Below are 16,526 nucleotides of genomic sequence, written 5' to 3'. Positions count from 1 at the left end.
CAAGAGCGAGACCCCATCTCTACTAAAAATAGAAAGAAATTATATGGACAGCTAAAAAATATATATAGAAAAAAAATTAGCTGGGCATGGTGGTGCATGCCTGTAGTCCCAGCTACTCGGGAGGCTGCGACAAGAGGATCGCTTGAGCTCAGGAGTTTGAGGTTGCTGTGAGCTAGGCTGACGCCACGGCACTCACTCTAGCCTGGGCAACAGAGTGAGACTCTGTCTCAAAAAAAAAAAAAAAAAAAGAAAGAACCATAAACAAATATTGAACTCTAGTTAATGGTATGCAGGATGATGTATTTAAGGGTGAAGTATGCTGATGTCTGCAGCCTCCTTTGAAATGCATCAGAAAAGAAGTTGGACTGATGGATGGAGAGATGGGGAGGAAGGGTAGATGCGTAGATATGTGATAGAGCAAACATTGCTAAATGGTCCTTGAAGAATCTAGGTGAAGGATGTCTGGTGTTCACTGTATAATTCTTTGCACTTTGTTGTGTGCTTGAAAATTTTCATAATAAAAGGTAGGAAAAGAAACAGAGAGTAGTTCTCAGGCTAGGTTTCCAAGCAGGAGCCGTGAGGCATAGCGTAGAACTACAATGGAGCTGGCTTTGCACGGGCCCCAGCGGCCTCCTCAGGTCATTGGCCTTCATGGCTTTGCTAACTAGTAATCAGCTGACTCCTAGTTATTGTCTAAACACAACCAGACTGAACATAAAGAAATAAATAATCATAACTCTTAGGGTTTTTTTAATTTATGAATTTTTAAATTCTCATTTACTTTATTTATTTATTTTGAGACAGAGTTTTCTGTTGCCCTGGGTAGAGGTGGCATTGTCGGAGCTCACTGCAACCTCACACTCCTGGGCTCAACTGATCCTCCTGCCTCAGCCTCCCAAGTAGCTGGGACTACAGGTGTGCCATGACGCCCAGCTAATTTTTCTATTTTTAGATACGCATTCTCCCTCTTGCTTGAGTTTATCCTCTTGCTCAGGCTGGTCTCGAACTCCTGAGCTTAAATGATCCTCCCGCCTTGGCCTCTCAGAGTGCTAGGATTACAGGCGTGAGCCACCATGCGTGGCCATAGCTCTTGTTTTTGTAAGGGCCTTGCCCCGTATTTTTAAAACGGGTGAAGAAAAGATGTCTGCAAACTCTGTGCACTAGCTCCCTCTCGCAGCAGTGTGAGATGGGAACTAGAGCTGGCTTGCCTTCGAGACGGGGCTGGTTCTGTGTTTCACAAGCTGGGAAGTGACTGTGGAGCTCGAGGGGTGGGCTGGCTTGTCACTCAGTTGGAAAAAGGACAGTCCAAACCTGACTGTGAAGTGGGCTGGTCCTTTTCTCCCAGAGTGGGAGTCTGTGCTGCATCCTGAGCTTCCTTGCTTGCCTGGGGCACCCTGAGTCCCCAAGAAGGAGGGTGGCTCATTGGGCTAGAATCTAGCCACTAGATTCTCCCATCTGGCACGTGCCCGTGAGCATGCATGCCTTCACAACATCTTTGCCTCTGCTCTTGTTTTCAAAGGTTGGAAAACAAAAAACCAGAATCAGGCCAAGGAGGGGGCAGACTTGGCTTCCGCCCTCAGACATAGCTCTTTGTTTTCCGCTCCAGGTGATCGCGTTGCCATTGAGCCTGGGGCTCCCCGAGAAACCGATGAATTCTGCAAGATTGGCCGGTACAATCTGTCACCGTCCATCTTCTTCTGTGCTACACCCCCCGATGACGGGAACCTCTGCCGGTTCTACAAGCACAATGCAGACTTCTGCTACAAGTTAGTACCCGTGGCTGTGCCACCTGGGACCTCTTTCCCTCCGTTTGGTTGGGGAACTTTCTTCTAATTTCCCATAGTGATTTCATTTGTCTTTTTAGCTCGTAATTCCAAACTCAAGGCATCCCCCTGGCAGGCTACCCTTCTTAGTGGCATTGATGGAGGGAGGGTAGCCTCACTAGGGATAAGACTGACTCACAGGGGTTGATATTGGTCTTTCAGTCTAACTTTCCCTCACTTAGAGCAACAATAGAAAGTTGTTGCTGAAGTCACTCACCCTTTCCAGCCATCCTGGAGAGACATCACCATGGTTCATCCTCCATTATTGGTTTCCACTGCAGCCACCAGAGAGGGGATCCATAACAACAGTGGCCTCAACAGTAATAACACACAATGACAGCAACGGCTGCCGATTACTGAGGAGGCACGGTGTGCTGCCAGGGCATGAGCTCTGGGACCCTGGATCCACTCCCTCCTAATGCATGACTTTGGGGAACAGATCTAACCTTCCTCTGCTTCCATTTCATTTAACTGCCACAATATTAAATACAGCAATGCAGGCAAAGTCATGATGATTATTATCACATGCCTGCCCTTATGCTAATAAGTGCTTTGCATGTCTTATTTAACCTTCACACGAAAAGTGGGGAGGTGGGCACCATTCTTGTACTTTTATGAAAGGGTTAACTGAGGCAGAAGATGGCTAATTGACTCAGGTACAGAGAAGAACCAGGAGTCAAACTGGGTTATCTGTGATTCTAAAGCTCCTGCCCTGTGCCCACTACCCTACCCTACCCAACTGTCCCCCCGAAATGGTTTTGGGGATGCTGATGTGCTGTGCTCCCTCTGACCACACCCTGGTGTGCTTTCCTCCCACCCCAGCCTGGCCTGGTGGTGGCTGTCAGCCAGGATGAGGCCAGGTGCCAGTCATAGGAGCAGTCTGACAGATCTGAGTTTTTCTAGTGCCCCCTGGAAGCCTTGAGAGGAGTCACGGGCCAGAGACCTTGTGATGTGTTTAAGTCAACATGTGAACCTGTTCTAGAAGAGAGCAAGTTACGAGGGCAGAGCCCACCTTTCAGCTAGTGGTTCCTGAATCAGCCCATCTTTTTCTGGCCCATTTCCAAGTCAAGGCACCAACTGACATTTTCATGGAAGGCACAAGAGCATCGTGGTAAAGCCCAAGACTGACCACTGGTCTCTGCCATTTATAACTGTGTGACCTTATGCAAGTTACTTAAATTTTGTAACCTCAATATCCTTGCCTGTGAAATGGAAATAATAACAGCACCTCCCTCACAGAATTATTGATGAGATTCAAAGAGGAAGACATATCAAATAGTCAGCATGACATCTGGCACACACTAGGTGCTCAGTAAATGGTACCAAGCTGTGTCATAGCCATGGTCTTGTGGCCTGGGGGTGGGGGTACAGGATTAGGCCTGAAAGGGAGCCTGTGCAGGCAGTTTGTAGGGAACAGTGGCGGGAGTGGGGTTGGGGGGATGTTCTGGTTGGCAGTGGCAGTGGGAGGGCTGATGATGGCCAAGGAGGGTCTCTGGGGGCCATGCAGCCCCGCCTCCTCTCTTCCTGGGGTACTTTATGCCTATGTCCCCAGACCAGCCCTGGACCTAATCCCTCCTCTCTGATTTCTCTACACTATCACAGCCTCTTTATCTAGCTGTCCTATTTTCTTTCTCTGTCTTTTTTTTTTTTTTTTAAGAGGCAGGGTCTCACTCTGTCACCCAGGCTGGAGTGCAATGGTGTCATCGTAGCTCACTGTAACCTTGAACTGGCCTCAAGCCATCCCCTGGCTTGGCTCTGCCTCCCAGAGCACTGGATTACAGGCGTGAGCCACCATGTCCAGCCCCACCTATTTTCTTTCTACCTTCCTGCTTCCCCCTTGGCTTTTCAAGCATCCTTTACTCCATTTTACCTGTTCCCTGAACCCTATTGTAAAGTCCACCAAGTTGCCATGTCATTTCCTGGTGTTTATAAAGTCATGGAAGCTTGGGGCTGGGAGGGAACTTAGAGTCTTCTCATCCCCATCACCCCTACTGGACAAGTTTGGGGAGGGAGGACCCAGTGACTCTCCGAAGGTCAGTGGCAGAGAGACCAGGCCCCAGGACTCCTTGTCTGCCGCCTTCCTGCCTCTGTGCCAGGCGGCTTTCCCACACGGTTGGCTGTGTTGCGTGCAGGTGGGATGAGGCAGCATCTGCTTAATCCGTAGAATACTCTCCCAGATACCAATCCTCTCTCATCCCCTTTCTCAGTCCCACCTCTCCTGGGGGTAGTTCAAATGCCACCCTCAGCTTACAGCCACTGCAGGCTGCACAGGAGACCCCAGTGTGGAGGGGCAGGCGTGTCTGAGAGCCGGTGCTGGGGGTCCTGGAGAGAGTTTGGGAGTCTTCATTATTTCATTTTAAACTTTTTCTGTTATGTAGAATCAGTGCCTGCAGGGTGGATTGGAGAGGGGGGAAATCATGGGAGAGAAGCAGAGGGGAGGGGAGAAGAGAGTGGTGGGCGCCAGGCTGCTGCAGGCCTTGGCTGGGGACAATGACAGGTGGACCCTGTGAGTTATTCCGTCGAGGACTGGGAACAGTGACAAGAGGATTGTGGGCATGAGCACGTGGCTTGGCTGTCACCTTTATTGCTCTCTGGAACTTGAGGGCTTTCGTGTTCCTGTGTGTGGAGTTTTGGGGGCACTGGGTAAACACCGGGCAGTGAGAAACTAGCAGAAATTGGATGTTAGCTACAGAGCTGCCTGTACCAAGAGGCAGCTAATGTGGGACAGGCAGAGGATGTAGAATTAGGAGATGTGGGTTCAAGTCTTGCTGTTCCACTCCCCACCCTTGTAACTTTGGGCAGATGTCTTAATATCATTGAGCTGAGTTTCCTCTTCTGTAAAATAAGTTAAAAATGAAGCCTGCCCTTCCTGCCTAACAGGGTTATCATGAGGATTAAATGAGATAATGGATGAGAATGCTCCCTAATCTGTAAAGCCTTATGCAAACATTGGCTGTCATCACCAGTGGGATTGTTGGTAGGGTCGAGATGCCAGTGGAAGCGAAAACCCATCTTTACCCAGTGGTGAGGATGACACAGCACTTAATCAGCTATGTGGAACAGGCCCTTTTCCCATCTTAACCAGTCCTGGGACAGCTAGGCAGCTGCCATCATCAGATGTGGTTCTTCTGGAATGCGTAATATGGGGACAATGGACGGAGTGATGCCCGCTGCTAAACCACCGTTGTGTAAAGCTGCTGGTAGTCAGGCTTGTTTGCTAAAGAGCAACCAGAAAGGCTGTGAGTTTGAGAAGCAGATGAGATGCTGGAATGTGGCCATGTTAACTCCTTGTTAAATGAACTTTTCATTTATTAATGACAACCGCCATACCTTAGCTTGGATAGCACATTCAAGAAACATAATGTGTTCACATTCACTGAAGGGATTTGTCCAAAGAAAACCATTTTCAGAGGGGGCAGTGTGGCATCCGTTCTGGAATCCGACATACTTGGCTTCTAATTTGAACCCTTTGGGCCCTTCACTGGCTTTGAATGTTTGCAACAAGTTAATGTAACCCTCCAAGCCTTAGTTTCCTCATCAGTAGAATGGGAATGATAGTGCCTACCACAGAGCTGTTCCAAGGATTTAAAAGAGTGAATGTATGTAAATTGCTTAGCACATTGCCCTGCACATAAATGCTCAGTAAATGTTAGCTATAATATTTATAATAACCTTGGGCATATACAATATAATACTATTGTCAGTATTATGGTTAACTCACAGGCTCTAACTGTGTGTGTTGAATGACTCTCAGGCTTCCTGACAATGTCACCTTTGAGGAGGGGGCCCTGATTGAGCCACTGTCTGTGGGGATCCATGCCTGCAGGCGAGGTGGAGTCACCCTGGGGAATAAGGTCCTCGTGTGCGGAGCTGGTAAGAAACAGACAACATCCTGGTTATGGGGTCTTTGACTGGGAATATGGGGATCCCTCTGCCCAGCTCATTCCCCCTCCACGGGATAGGATTGGTTCTAGAATCCCTCTGGGTAGAGGAGGATTACAATGTCCCATTCCCTGAGTAACCAGCACTTAGCTAAATACACGAATATCTGCAGACATGATAGTGACTAACATTACATTTCCTGAGCAGCATAACCCTTTTGTTCATTTAAAGAATGAATCTTGTGATTTTTTGGTCAACCCTTGACAGGAAACTAGGGAAATATTTTTTATAGTAAAGGGAAGGGCAACTTTCGGAGCTTTGCTATCAGACTAAAGAAGTGAATGGTCTAGTCCATCCATCATGAGGTAGACCCAGCTCCTGGCCAGTGGGAGGTGTGCAGTCCAGACCACCGCGAGCCATCACTCTGCCTGCAGCAGGGTTGTGGCTAGCTGCCTTCTCTGCCTGTTTCCAGCCACCTGGAGCGAGCCCTGGTAGCCCTAGACCGAATCATTCTAGACTTCCGACTGCTGGTGACCCAGACAGTAGCTTACACGCCCTGTGGGTGTGATCTGTGTTTCTATACATGTTTGTGAGTGATTTTCTTTGGCAAGTAAGTGATCACAGGGCTTCCTGAGCCCTGGATGTGGAGTAGACTTGCCTCAATGAGCCAGCAGACTGCAGGACTCAGGTGACAGATGCTTTTAAAAATACGCACAGGTAGTACCTTTTTGCTATAGAAAAGGAAAATAAGTCATACATGCCATACACATGCATGCGTGTGCACGCACACACACGTATCACCCATTAGCCTGAGAGAACTACTGTTAGTATTTTAATATTTTGGTTCAGAGCTGAGTGCAGTGGCTCACACCTGTAATCCCAGCACTTCGGGAGGCGGAGGTGGGAGGATTGCTTGAGTCTGGGTGTTTAAGGCCAACTTGGACAACATAGTGAGATCCTATCTCTATAAAGAATAAAAAAATTAGCCAGGTATCGTGGCACTCGCCTGTAGTCCCAGCTACTTGGGAGGCTGAGGCAGTAGGATCACTTGAGCCCAGGAGTTTGAAGTTGCGGGGAGCTGTGATTACGTCACTGCACTCCAGCCCAGGCAACAGAGCGAGACCTTTTCTTCCCCGCCCTCCCCCCCCCCGCCCTCCCCCAATAAGAAAAGAAAGATATAGAATCCTTTAGTTGGGTTTTTTTTTTTTGTTTTTTTTTTTTTTTGAGACGGAGTCTCGCCCTGTTGCCCAGGCTAGAGTGCCGTGGCATCAGACTAGCTCACAGCAACCTCAAACTCCTGGGCTCAAGCAATCCTCCTGCCTCAGTCTCCCAGGGAGCTGGGACTACAGGCATGTGCCACCATGCCCGGCTAATTTTTTCTATATATATTTTTAGTTGTCCATATAAATTCTTTCTAGTTTTTAGTAGAGACGGGGTCTCCTTCTTGCTCAGGCTGGTCTCGAACTCCTGAGTTCAAACAATCCGCCAGCCTCAGCCTCCCAGAGTGCTGGGATTACAGGTGTGAGCCACCGCGCCCAGCCTAGTTGTTTTTTTTTTTTTAATGAGACCATGCTAAATATGCTTACTTTTTTATCTACTCTTTTAAAAAGATCAATATACTGTCAACATTTTTTCATGCCAAGAGATAAAGAGTTATGGCATAATTTTTAATAATTGTGTAGTATCCCACTGTAGTTTGTTCAACCAATCACCCTTTTTGGACATTTGAAATATTATTTTCCAGTGTTTTGTTTTCTGGAGGGAACTTACAAAATTGTTTTCAAGGTGTGTGTACAAAAAGCAAATCCCTAAATATATTCTGCATTGCTTCATTTTGTGGGTCTGGGTTTTATATTAAGACCATAGTGTCACCTAGAACACAGATGCTGTGCGGAAGTAGATGGTCTCAGGCTAATTCCTGGACACCTGGGTATCCCGGAGCTGCCTGAGCAGCTGGGTCAACCCAAGGGGCCAGCCGCCTTGAGGACACCCTCCAGGGTGATCCTCAGAGGGCACCCAGGAAGGAGGTATCTCTCCTTAGGCAGGTGTGATGGGTTCTCACTAAGTTGGGGTTCAAAGAGAAAACAGGAAAATGAGGCCAGACCCTCTGAGCTTCTTATTCTCTGAATAAGTATGTTTCCTCGAATCCTCTGGTTCTTTGAGATTATCTCCAAGCAGTACCCAAAAGTAAGTGGAAAATTTCTAGCTCTGAGGTTTGAGAGGATTAAATAGAACCCAGCACTAGGAGCATAGTTTATGTAGAGAGTAATTCCTCATGCATTCATTCTCTTCTGCATTCAATGAACAGTTGTTTTTTTTTTTTTTTTTTGTTGAGACAGAGTCTCACTTTGTTGCCCAGGCTAGAGTGAGTGCCGCGGCGTCAGCTTAGCTCACAGCAACCTCAGACTCCTCGGCTTAAACGATCCTACTGCCTCAGCCTCCCGAGTAGCTGGGACTACAGGCATGCGCCACTATGCCCGGCTAATTTTTTCTATATAGATTTTTAGTTGTCCATATAATGTCTTTCTATTTTTAGTAGAGACGGGGTCTCGCTCAGGCTGGTCTCGAACTCCTGACCTTGAGCAATCCACCCGCCTCGGCCTCCCAGAGTGCTAAGATTACAGGCGTGAGCCACCGCGCCCGGCCTCAATGAACAGTTGTTAAGGTCTTACCGTGTGTCAAACCCTGGGATAGATGCCAGTGACATACAAAAGATACAGTGCCTATCTGCAACCTGGACAAGGGAGAGAGCCGATGATTAAGATTTCACAGACATGTCCCATTTTCTGCTTTCTTTAGGGCCAATAGGACTGGTCAGTTTGCTTGTGGCCAAAACAATGGGAGCAGCTCAAGTTGTAGTGACTGGTAAGAAGGTTTTCTTCTTTTTAAATTTCCTTTGAGGGGGAAACAGCGGGACTTACAGTTTGAGTCAGGGGCATGAGGTACTGGATTTCTAAAGGGGCTCCTCCTCCTCCCTCCTGGGTCCCAGGGTTGTAAAGCCCACCCAGGGGATGACCAACTCAGGGCTCAGGATGAGGTTCTTTTGTGACGGGCGGGGCTGGCTGCTATGGAGAAAAGGCCGTGGCTCTTTTTGGGTGGTCCTCAGGTGCCCATACTGCCCCCTGGTCCTAAGAGGGGGCTCAGCCCTTGTGGAGGTGGTGGCGTGTGTGATATGGATGAAGGTGGGGTGTTGTGTGGCATGAGTGGGAGACACAAGAGGGATGTGAGTGTGTACATGTCAGTAGAGCTTATCTGTGAGAAGTGGGAGGTGAGTAGTGTCGTGCGGTTTGTGGAAGGTATGAGTGTGCGTTTCATGTGAGGAGTCATTACCTGTGAGCATGTGTGTGTGCGTGTGTTTGTGGCTGTGTGGTATGTATGGCAGTATGTGAGGGTGTGAGCACGTGTGTTGGACTCACCAACACCACTCACTGCACCAGAGCTTTGTTGCCATCAGATCTTGCACCTCCATTTTATTTTCTTCCTAATCTGTCATCAGTTTCTTGGTTTGAAAGAAACTTTTTTTCACTTTTAGATCTGTCTGCTTCTCGGTTGTCCAAAGCCAAGGAAATCGGGGCTGATTTAGTCCTCCAGATCTCCAAGGAGAACCCTCAGGACATCGCCAATAAAGTGGAAAGTCTGCTGGGGTGCAAGCCGGAAGTCACCATTGAGTGTACCGGGGTGGAAGCCTCCATCCAGGCGGGCATCTACGTGAGTGGGACAAGGGCAGCTTTGGGGAGCCAGAGTAGGGGAGTGGGCAGGGCAGAAGTAAGGAGTTTCGCAATCAAGCTTCTCCACTGACTTGCTGTGCAAGTCTTAAGCAGAATTGATTCATCTCTTGGCGCCCTGTTTTCTTATCTCTGTGTACCTCACATCCTTATCGGGTTATCTTGATGTTGTCAAACAAGATAACAAATATACATAGGCCTTGAAAAATGGTAAGTGGCCCACAACTTTGGGATGGGATTGCTTTCATGATTATATCTGTGATCATAAAAGTGTGTTCCTTTTGGTAAGACAACAGGAAGAACTGGAAACCATTGCCTCCCTTAAATGTGGGAAATCCTTCTTGTTTTATTAGGGAAAACTGCAGTCTTTGAGTCCTGATGCAAAAATGACAGCTGTCAATTCAGTTAGTCTCAAAGATGAGGTGAATTTTCAGGGTCACAGTTGGCTACTGCTGTGCTCCCTCCCATGGCTCAGGATAGGGCTGCCAGTGCCCGATTTGCTCCTCAGCTGCTCACCAGCAATTTATGGGAAGTTGGCAGGGAGTTATGTGGGTGGGAGGAGGGAGTGTCATTGACAGGTCAAGGTATGAGGAAAAGAGGGGAAAAAGAATAACTTCTAGGTTCTGAGCCCTACTGTATGTCAGGTGCTCTGCTGGGCACTTTGTAAACATGATGCCTAATCTGCACAATAGCTCTGAAAATCAGTTATCATTTTACACCAGGAGAATTGTGGTTTGCCGGAGGCGAGTCACCATGACCTTAACCTCTGCCCGGAGCAAACCACCATAAGTTGAGTTGGGCTGAAGCCCAGCCCTGCCTGGCCCCAGGGCCTGAGCTTCCCCAGCTTCCTGCTTACGAGTTGAGCCCCAACCACAACTGTGCAAGGGTGGGAAGGGCTGGGCAGGGCGGGGTAGCAGGCAGCTGCCACCACAAGGGACTCCCGCCCCTGCCTCCCAGGCAGCATCCCACAACAGCATGGGCTTCCTCCTTCCTTCTGAGTCACAGCTGGCTCATGCTCGAGGACACTCTGCAGCACTCGAGGCCGTCTGGGCACACTAGCCCTCGAGCTGTGTAGCACGCCCTCAGGCCTGGCACCTGCAGAGCTGCCTGGCCTCCTCCTACCAAGGTGTCCAGTGGCACTAGGGGCTGAGGAAGTGGTAGAGGTTGGGGAGCAGTTGACACTTTGGCCCCATCCTGAGTTTCAGCTCGAGCCACAGACAGGGGCCACCCTGTGGGAAGGGGCAAAGAGAACCCAAAACTCAGAGAGGGATGGTAGGTCTATGCGTGGTTTATTTACCCATGGCATGTCACAGGCACCTGCAGTGTGCCAGGCTCTGTACTGGGCACTTTGAGGGCTACAGCAACGAGTGAGGTGTTCTTCCTTTCTTCAAGTTGTTGGTTGGTAGGTCAGTGACCTCCATTCCACAGAGAGGCAGTATAAGCCGAAGGACTTAAAGGACAAGCTTTCCTTCCTCTTCTGCCCTTCCTTAGAGCACTTGGAACAGTTGGCATCTCCAGCTGTTGATGATGGGGGCCTCGTTGCCAGGCTGCCTGAGGTGGGTGTGGAAGTGAATGACCCAAGGGCCTCACTGGGTCTGAAGCAGCATCTCTCCTGACGTGGGGAGTGGAGCCACCATGCATGACAGGTGCTGTAGAATGCTACAGGCCACCAGTGGGCAGGTCAGACAGCAGCACCAAATATGGACAAATCTGAGCATCACCTTCCTGCCAGGTCATGACAGAATAGTGTTTGCGAGGAGACGTGGCAGATGCCTTGGGCTCAAATTGATGTCATCTCCTTGGTGCAGAGGCCACACCCACAGGATGATGGCCAGGTAGCCTGAGCACTCCTTGGCCTGTGGTTAGCAAGCTGCTGGCCTTCTGGCAGCTTGGGATGGCCAGTTGGTGGTGTTTCTCCTCATCCCCAGGTACAGAGGGAGTGCTGATGGGGAAACGGTTCCCCCAGAAAACTGGCAGAGAGGGCAAGCCCAGGGTCCCACAGCTCAAAAGGAGCAGTGCCAGGAGTCCCCCCACACTAGTCACGCCCCAAGTTTTGCCTCTGTGCCTTGCACTGCAGGGCTCTCCCCACGGCGTATGCTTCCTCTCAGCGAGGGAGTCTGTGACGGGTACCTTTTCACAGCTCCACCGTTTAGTCCTGGAATGGTCCTGCTAAGTGCTTGCTGCTGCTGCTGCCTATGATGAAAACAGCATGAATGAACTGCCCATTTTTCTGTCTCTCACAACATTGAGCACAGTGATACCCAGAGAGCTCTGGAGCTGGGACAACAGTCACATGGAGTTATGTGGAAATCATCAGGGGGAATTTCACTGCCACCCCTGCGGGAACTGATAAGGCAGATAAACATTCCAGGAAGACAAAATCCATTATGTTTGGGATGAACATCTCTGGAATAAAAATATTTCTAACTGCCAACCTGCACATATAAAGCCATTTTTAAACCACAGACTTCTGGTAGCCCTCCCCATTTATATGGCACGGGATAGTTTCTCCCCACTGGTGAGCTAAGAGGGTGGCTCCTTAGAGGTGGGTGAAAGCCCTGCCTTGTGGAGCGGCGCCCTGGAGGAGGAGCGGGTGCTGAGACGTGGAAGTGGCTGAAGCCGGTACCTGGTACTGAATTTATAAAGCTTTGGAAGGTGCCCCCACTGTGCCTGGTTCTCCATTGGTCAAGTGTATTATTTCAGGATCTTTAAAGCAGGTAATGTTTACTCTGCTGCTCTGGTGGGTTTGGTTGACCTGCTGATGAGTTCAGCAGTACAGCAAGAATCCTATTCTCTGGAATTTTGGATACCCAACAGACGCAGCCAGAAGACAGTCTGTGTGACAACAGTGTGCTATTGTAAGCGGGAAGTCTGTGTTTTCTTATCTTTTGAGTTTTCTTGTTCTGATCTCCCCTTCAGGCCACTCATTCCGGTGGGACCCTGGTGCTTGTGGGGATGGGCTCTGAGATGGCCACTGTACCCCTTTTGCACGCAGCCATCCGGGAGGTGGATATCAGGGGCGTGTTCCGATACTGCAACACGTGAGTATGCTGTGGGTGAGCCCACGTGGAGAGCCTCCAGTCAGACCCCACACTGCCTCTGGGACCAAGAGTCCCTGCCTGTTTATTCATGAGGGTCACTCACTCCTTGGCCACGCTGACAGTTGTGTGATATGATAGGGATCCAAAGAGAGAACATTTCACTCCTGGTTAAAGAAAGGGAGGGGGCCGGGCGCGGTGGCTCACGCCTATAAGCCTAGCACTCTGGGAGGCCGAGGCGGGTGGATCGTTTGAGCTCAGGAGTTCGAGACCAGCCTGAGCAAGAGCGAGACCCCGTCTCTACTAAAAAAATAGAAAGAAATTATCTGGACAGCTAAAAATATATAGAAAAAATTAGCCGGGCATGGTGGCGCATGCCTGTAGTCCCAGCTACTCGGGAGGCTGAGGCAGAAGGATTGCTTGAGCCCAGGAGTTTGAGGTTGCTGTGAGCTAGGCTGACTCCATGGCATTCTAGCCCGGGCAACAAAGGGAGACTCTGTCTCAAAAAAAAAAAAAAAAAAAAAAGGGAAGGGAGGGACACAAGGACAGAGGGAGGGAAAGAGGGATGGAGGAAAGGACAGGGAGGGAGGAAGATTTTGAAGCACGCTCTTATTGAGTGTCTGCCACTCATCACCCAGGCCCTCTCTTTTCCATTTCCTTAAGTGGCCAGGTCTCCATTTTCCCCCTTTAAAGGGAAGAGGGAAAGGAGGACAAAAGTAAGAAATGAAGTCCTGTGGCCCCCATTTCGGAGCCCCAGGGCCCACCCAGGGGAGCCAGGGGGTTTGAATTCACCCCACCCATGTTCTGCAGCTCCACCCTCTCCCCTGCTGGGGCCCTCTGTCCGGGACATCCCTCCCAGCAGTGTCCCTTATTCCCAGGGTTAGAGTCTGCATCTCCATGCCCTCAGCAGAGCGCCAGTTTTCTAGCAAACTCTGCCAAACAGAGCTGCTAATGGGTATGACTGGATTATCCTGTGTCACCTCCCCATAGCTTATCTGCCTTTTCTCAGTGGCCTCTGGAATATGCCTTCATGCCAAAGAAATTGTGGTTGCCACGGCAGACATGTGGGGGCAATGGAAACAGGCTTGTACCCCTGTAAGCCATGAGGTCCTTTCCTCCAGTGTTGGTCTGTACAATTGGCCTTGCAGAACCACAGTGCTATAAATAAATACGGCCAAGCTGATCTTGTGCCTGGTAGTTTTGAGGAACCTGGGTTTGTCATCTTGAAGGCTGAATTTGTAATGTTTGTGATCTTTTCCAGGTGGCCCATGGCGATTTCGATGCTGGCGTCCAAGTCTGTGGATGTAAAGCCCTTAGTCACCCATAGGTTTCCTCTGGAGAAAGCTCTGGAGGCTTTTGAAACATCCAAAAAGGGGTTGGGGTTGAAAGTCATGCTCAAGTGTGACCCCGATGACCAGAATCCCTGATGTTAATTGGACTCGCCCTCATCTCACCTCTCAGCACCTCAGGGCTAACAGGCTGGGCAGGGGTAGGTGTGGGTTTTGATGTGGGGGAAGTTTCTTTTGAATGGTGGGAATAATTAAAATAATTGCTTATAAACAGAAAGCCTTACTCAGAGGAGTTAGTGTTCCTTAAAGACACAAGTAGGGATAGTTTTGGGGAACTTGTAGCCTGAATGACCTGTTCATGCGGAGGAAAGGTCAGCAAGTAGAGCAGTGTCTGGCAGGCAGGTGCTGGGAAAGGCCCTTGTTCCTGGAGTGCCTTCCTTAGTAAAGGCAGGAATCAGGCTCTTGGGTTCCTGGTTCCACCACGACCAGCCAGGAGGCACATGGAGGCTGAGTTATGAAGAGACAACTTTGTCAAGACTTAACTGGCCCAGAAACTGATTTTCGTAAAAATCTGCCACTCAGTGTCCGGGATGAGGGATTGTCAGCAGTTTTAGCTTAGAGTGCAATGTTTCTAGAGGTAAGTGCTGTTTGGTTTGACGATAAAAGGAGAATAAGAAAAGGTACTAACTTTCCTGGGTCCGGGATAATTTTAAAAACAATGAAATGAATAAAACCAAAATTTCATGTGAGATCAAACCAGCTTGTATTCCCCAAATGTGGAAATAATGAGTGGACTCCTCAACACTTAAAGATTGCCTGCTCTTCAGCTGCTGAGAATTGTTATTTCATTTGCCAGGTGAAGAGCCACCTGCCCACCCAACACCCCCACCCCTACCCTTAGGCACCTTCCCTTGTCACTAGGCAGCCAGGAATCTCCCAGCTGAGGACATTTATGGGAAGACCTTAAATAGTGCCTCTGACTAGCCCAGGAGGGTTTGGTCAGCTCACAAACTCCCCCCGCACCCCACAGGATTAGCATCCGCTGGTAAGCTCACACTCTCTGATTATTAGACAGTTCCATTTAATTCTGGTTATTATAAACAGAACATCTTTCCCCCTCTCGTAGCCAGTTAAGGCTCTCAGTGTCTTTCTGTTGTTGGAATGATATCTCTGAACTTGTCTTATTTTAATTGTTGGGTTTTTCTGTGTAAAATTTGGATCCAAATTACATCATGCCCACTTACGACTTTGAGATTATTAATGAAGAATGAGGATATAACAGCCGTGACATAACTTGGGCTGTAGCCTTTAATCCCTCACTTCAGCTGCGGGTGGAGGGTGAGCTTAAAGAGGTTCTGGTTTTCTTGTAACTGGATGAGACCTGTGCCTGGAATTTCTCAAACTGCTTTGGGTAATAAATTCTGTCGGTGGTGTCTGACTCCTGCTGCATTTATGCCCCTATGTAAGGAAGAAAAGACTTAGGTTACCTGTTTCATAAAGGGAAGGATCCCAGGATTTTTGAAGGTGACACATTTTCTTCACCAACTATAATTTCATTGACTATTGGAAATTTACATGAATCATCTCTAATCCTCCTAGGAAACCAAATACATATGATTATTTTGCAGATAAGGAAAATGTAAGTGCTGGAAGAGAACTTAAGACTGTCTAGCACAACCCTTCAGTTAACAAGGGAGGAAACCAAGCCTCAGATTGGGGAAGTGACTTGGCAAATCACACAGTAAATTAGTGGCTGGCTCAGGATTAGGTAGAACCCAGGAATCCTGGCATCAGATCCTTTACACTGTGCTGCCTCTGGCAGGCCTGATGAGTCCAGACACAGGGCAGAGCCTGCTCCCACCCCACCACCCCCACCAAGCAGCTCTTCCTGACCGGAAGGTGCACTGATCGGTCTCGGCAGAAGCACCATTCACCATCCACACACCTGTACCCATGTACCTGCTTTCAGGTGCCCAGGGAAGGAGTTCAGTGTCTGAGCCAGTAGAGGAGAGGGAAGGGGCAGCAGCTACACCAGGGAACATCTCATGTCTTGGAGGCACTTCAGTGGGCATTGAGCTCCTCGCCAAGCCACTTCACTGCTGCCCCTTCTCCATCCTGCTCCTCCCTCAGCCCTCGGAATGATTCAGTGTGTAGAGGGTGACGAGGATGGCAGAGACCTGCCTGCCACCCAGGGATAGCCTTGACCAGACTTTGCCATTTGTAGCCAGGCCCAGCCTTGGTCCTAGCTATCTGAGCAGTGCTAGATGGGCATTGCTTCCCTGTTATTTGGCCTCTGAGCCCTGAGCCTAGGCTGACATCATGAGCAGAGGATAGTTCTGGGGAAAGGCAAATATCCAATACGCCCTGTCTGCTTCCGCCTTTCCTGACCTCTTGCTCCACCAACTCCCTGATAAGTCTCCATTGCACAAAATAGGAAACAGGAGAGAAAAGGCAGAGCTGTGCTTTGCAAGGGAGTCTGGGAGGAGAAGATGGCCAGAGAACCAGGGATTGAGTCCAGAAGTTATTTCACACCACCACCTGCTGTGGCCAAAGGTGGACCACAGGAGGAAATTGCAGGATCCAGTGTGCCTCCTTTGTCCTTTGGGGTGCATGGGGCAGCCTTCCCCTTCTACCATCCAGGTCTCCTGCGGGGTCCTTCCCAGCTCTCGCCCTTGCACCCCCTCCCTAGTGCTGGTAGTACTGGCTGGGTGGGTCTCTCAGTGTTGACTAAAAGCGGACCAGGTGCCAGGAATTGGTGACAGAGCACAC

At 49.4% G+C, this 16,526-nt stretch overlaps 1 protein-coding gene across 1 annotated transcript in view; it reads left to right on the top strand.

Moving 5' to 3' along the window:
- Positions 1-15,200, top strand: part of SORD (sorbitol dehydrogenase) — a 39,130-nt gene extending 23,930 nt beyond the window's left edge. Inside the window, exons 4-9 of the mRNA XM_069483999.1 lie at positions 1,607-1,766; positions 5,578-5,696; positions 8,505-8,570; positions 9,238-9,413; positions 12,350-12,471; positions 13,730-15,200. Coding sequence (XP_069340100.1) covers positions 1,607-1,766; positions 5,578-5,696; positions 8,505-8,570; positions 9,238-9,413; positions 12,350-12,471; positions 13,730-13,895 — 809 coding nt within the window. The 3' untranslated portion in view covers positions 13,896-15,200. The remainder of the gene's footprint in view (positions 1-1,606; positions 1,767-5,577; positions 5,697-8,504; positions 8,571-9,237; positions 9,414-12,349; positions 12,472-13,729) is intronic.
- Positions 15,201-16,526: the final 1,326 nt, after the last annotated feature.

This window comes from Eulemur rufifrons, chromosome 2 (assembly GCF_041146395.1).
Source record: "Eulemur rufifrons isolate Redbay chromosome 2, OSU_ERuf_1, whole genome shotgun sequence".
NCBI classification, from domain to species: domain Eukaryota; kingdom Metazoa; phylum Chordata; class Mammalia; order Primates; family Lemuridae; genus Eulemur; species Eulemur rufifrons.
Note: the sequence above shows the minus strand (reverse complement) of the source record. Positions and strands in the feature narration are given on the sequence as shown.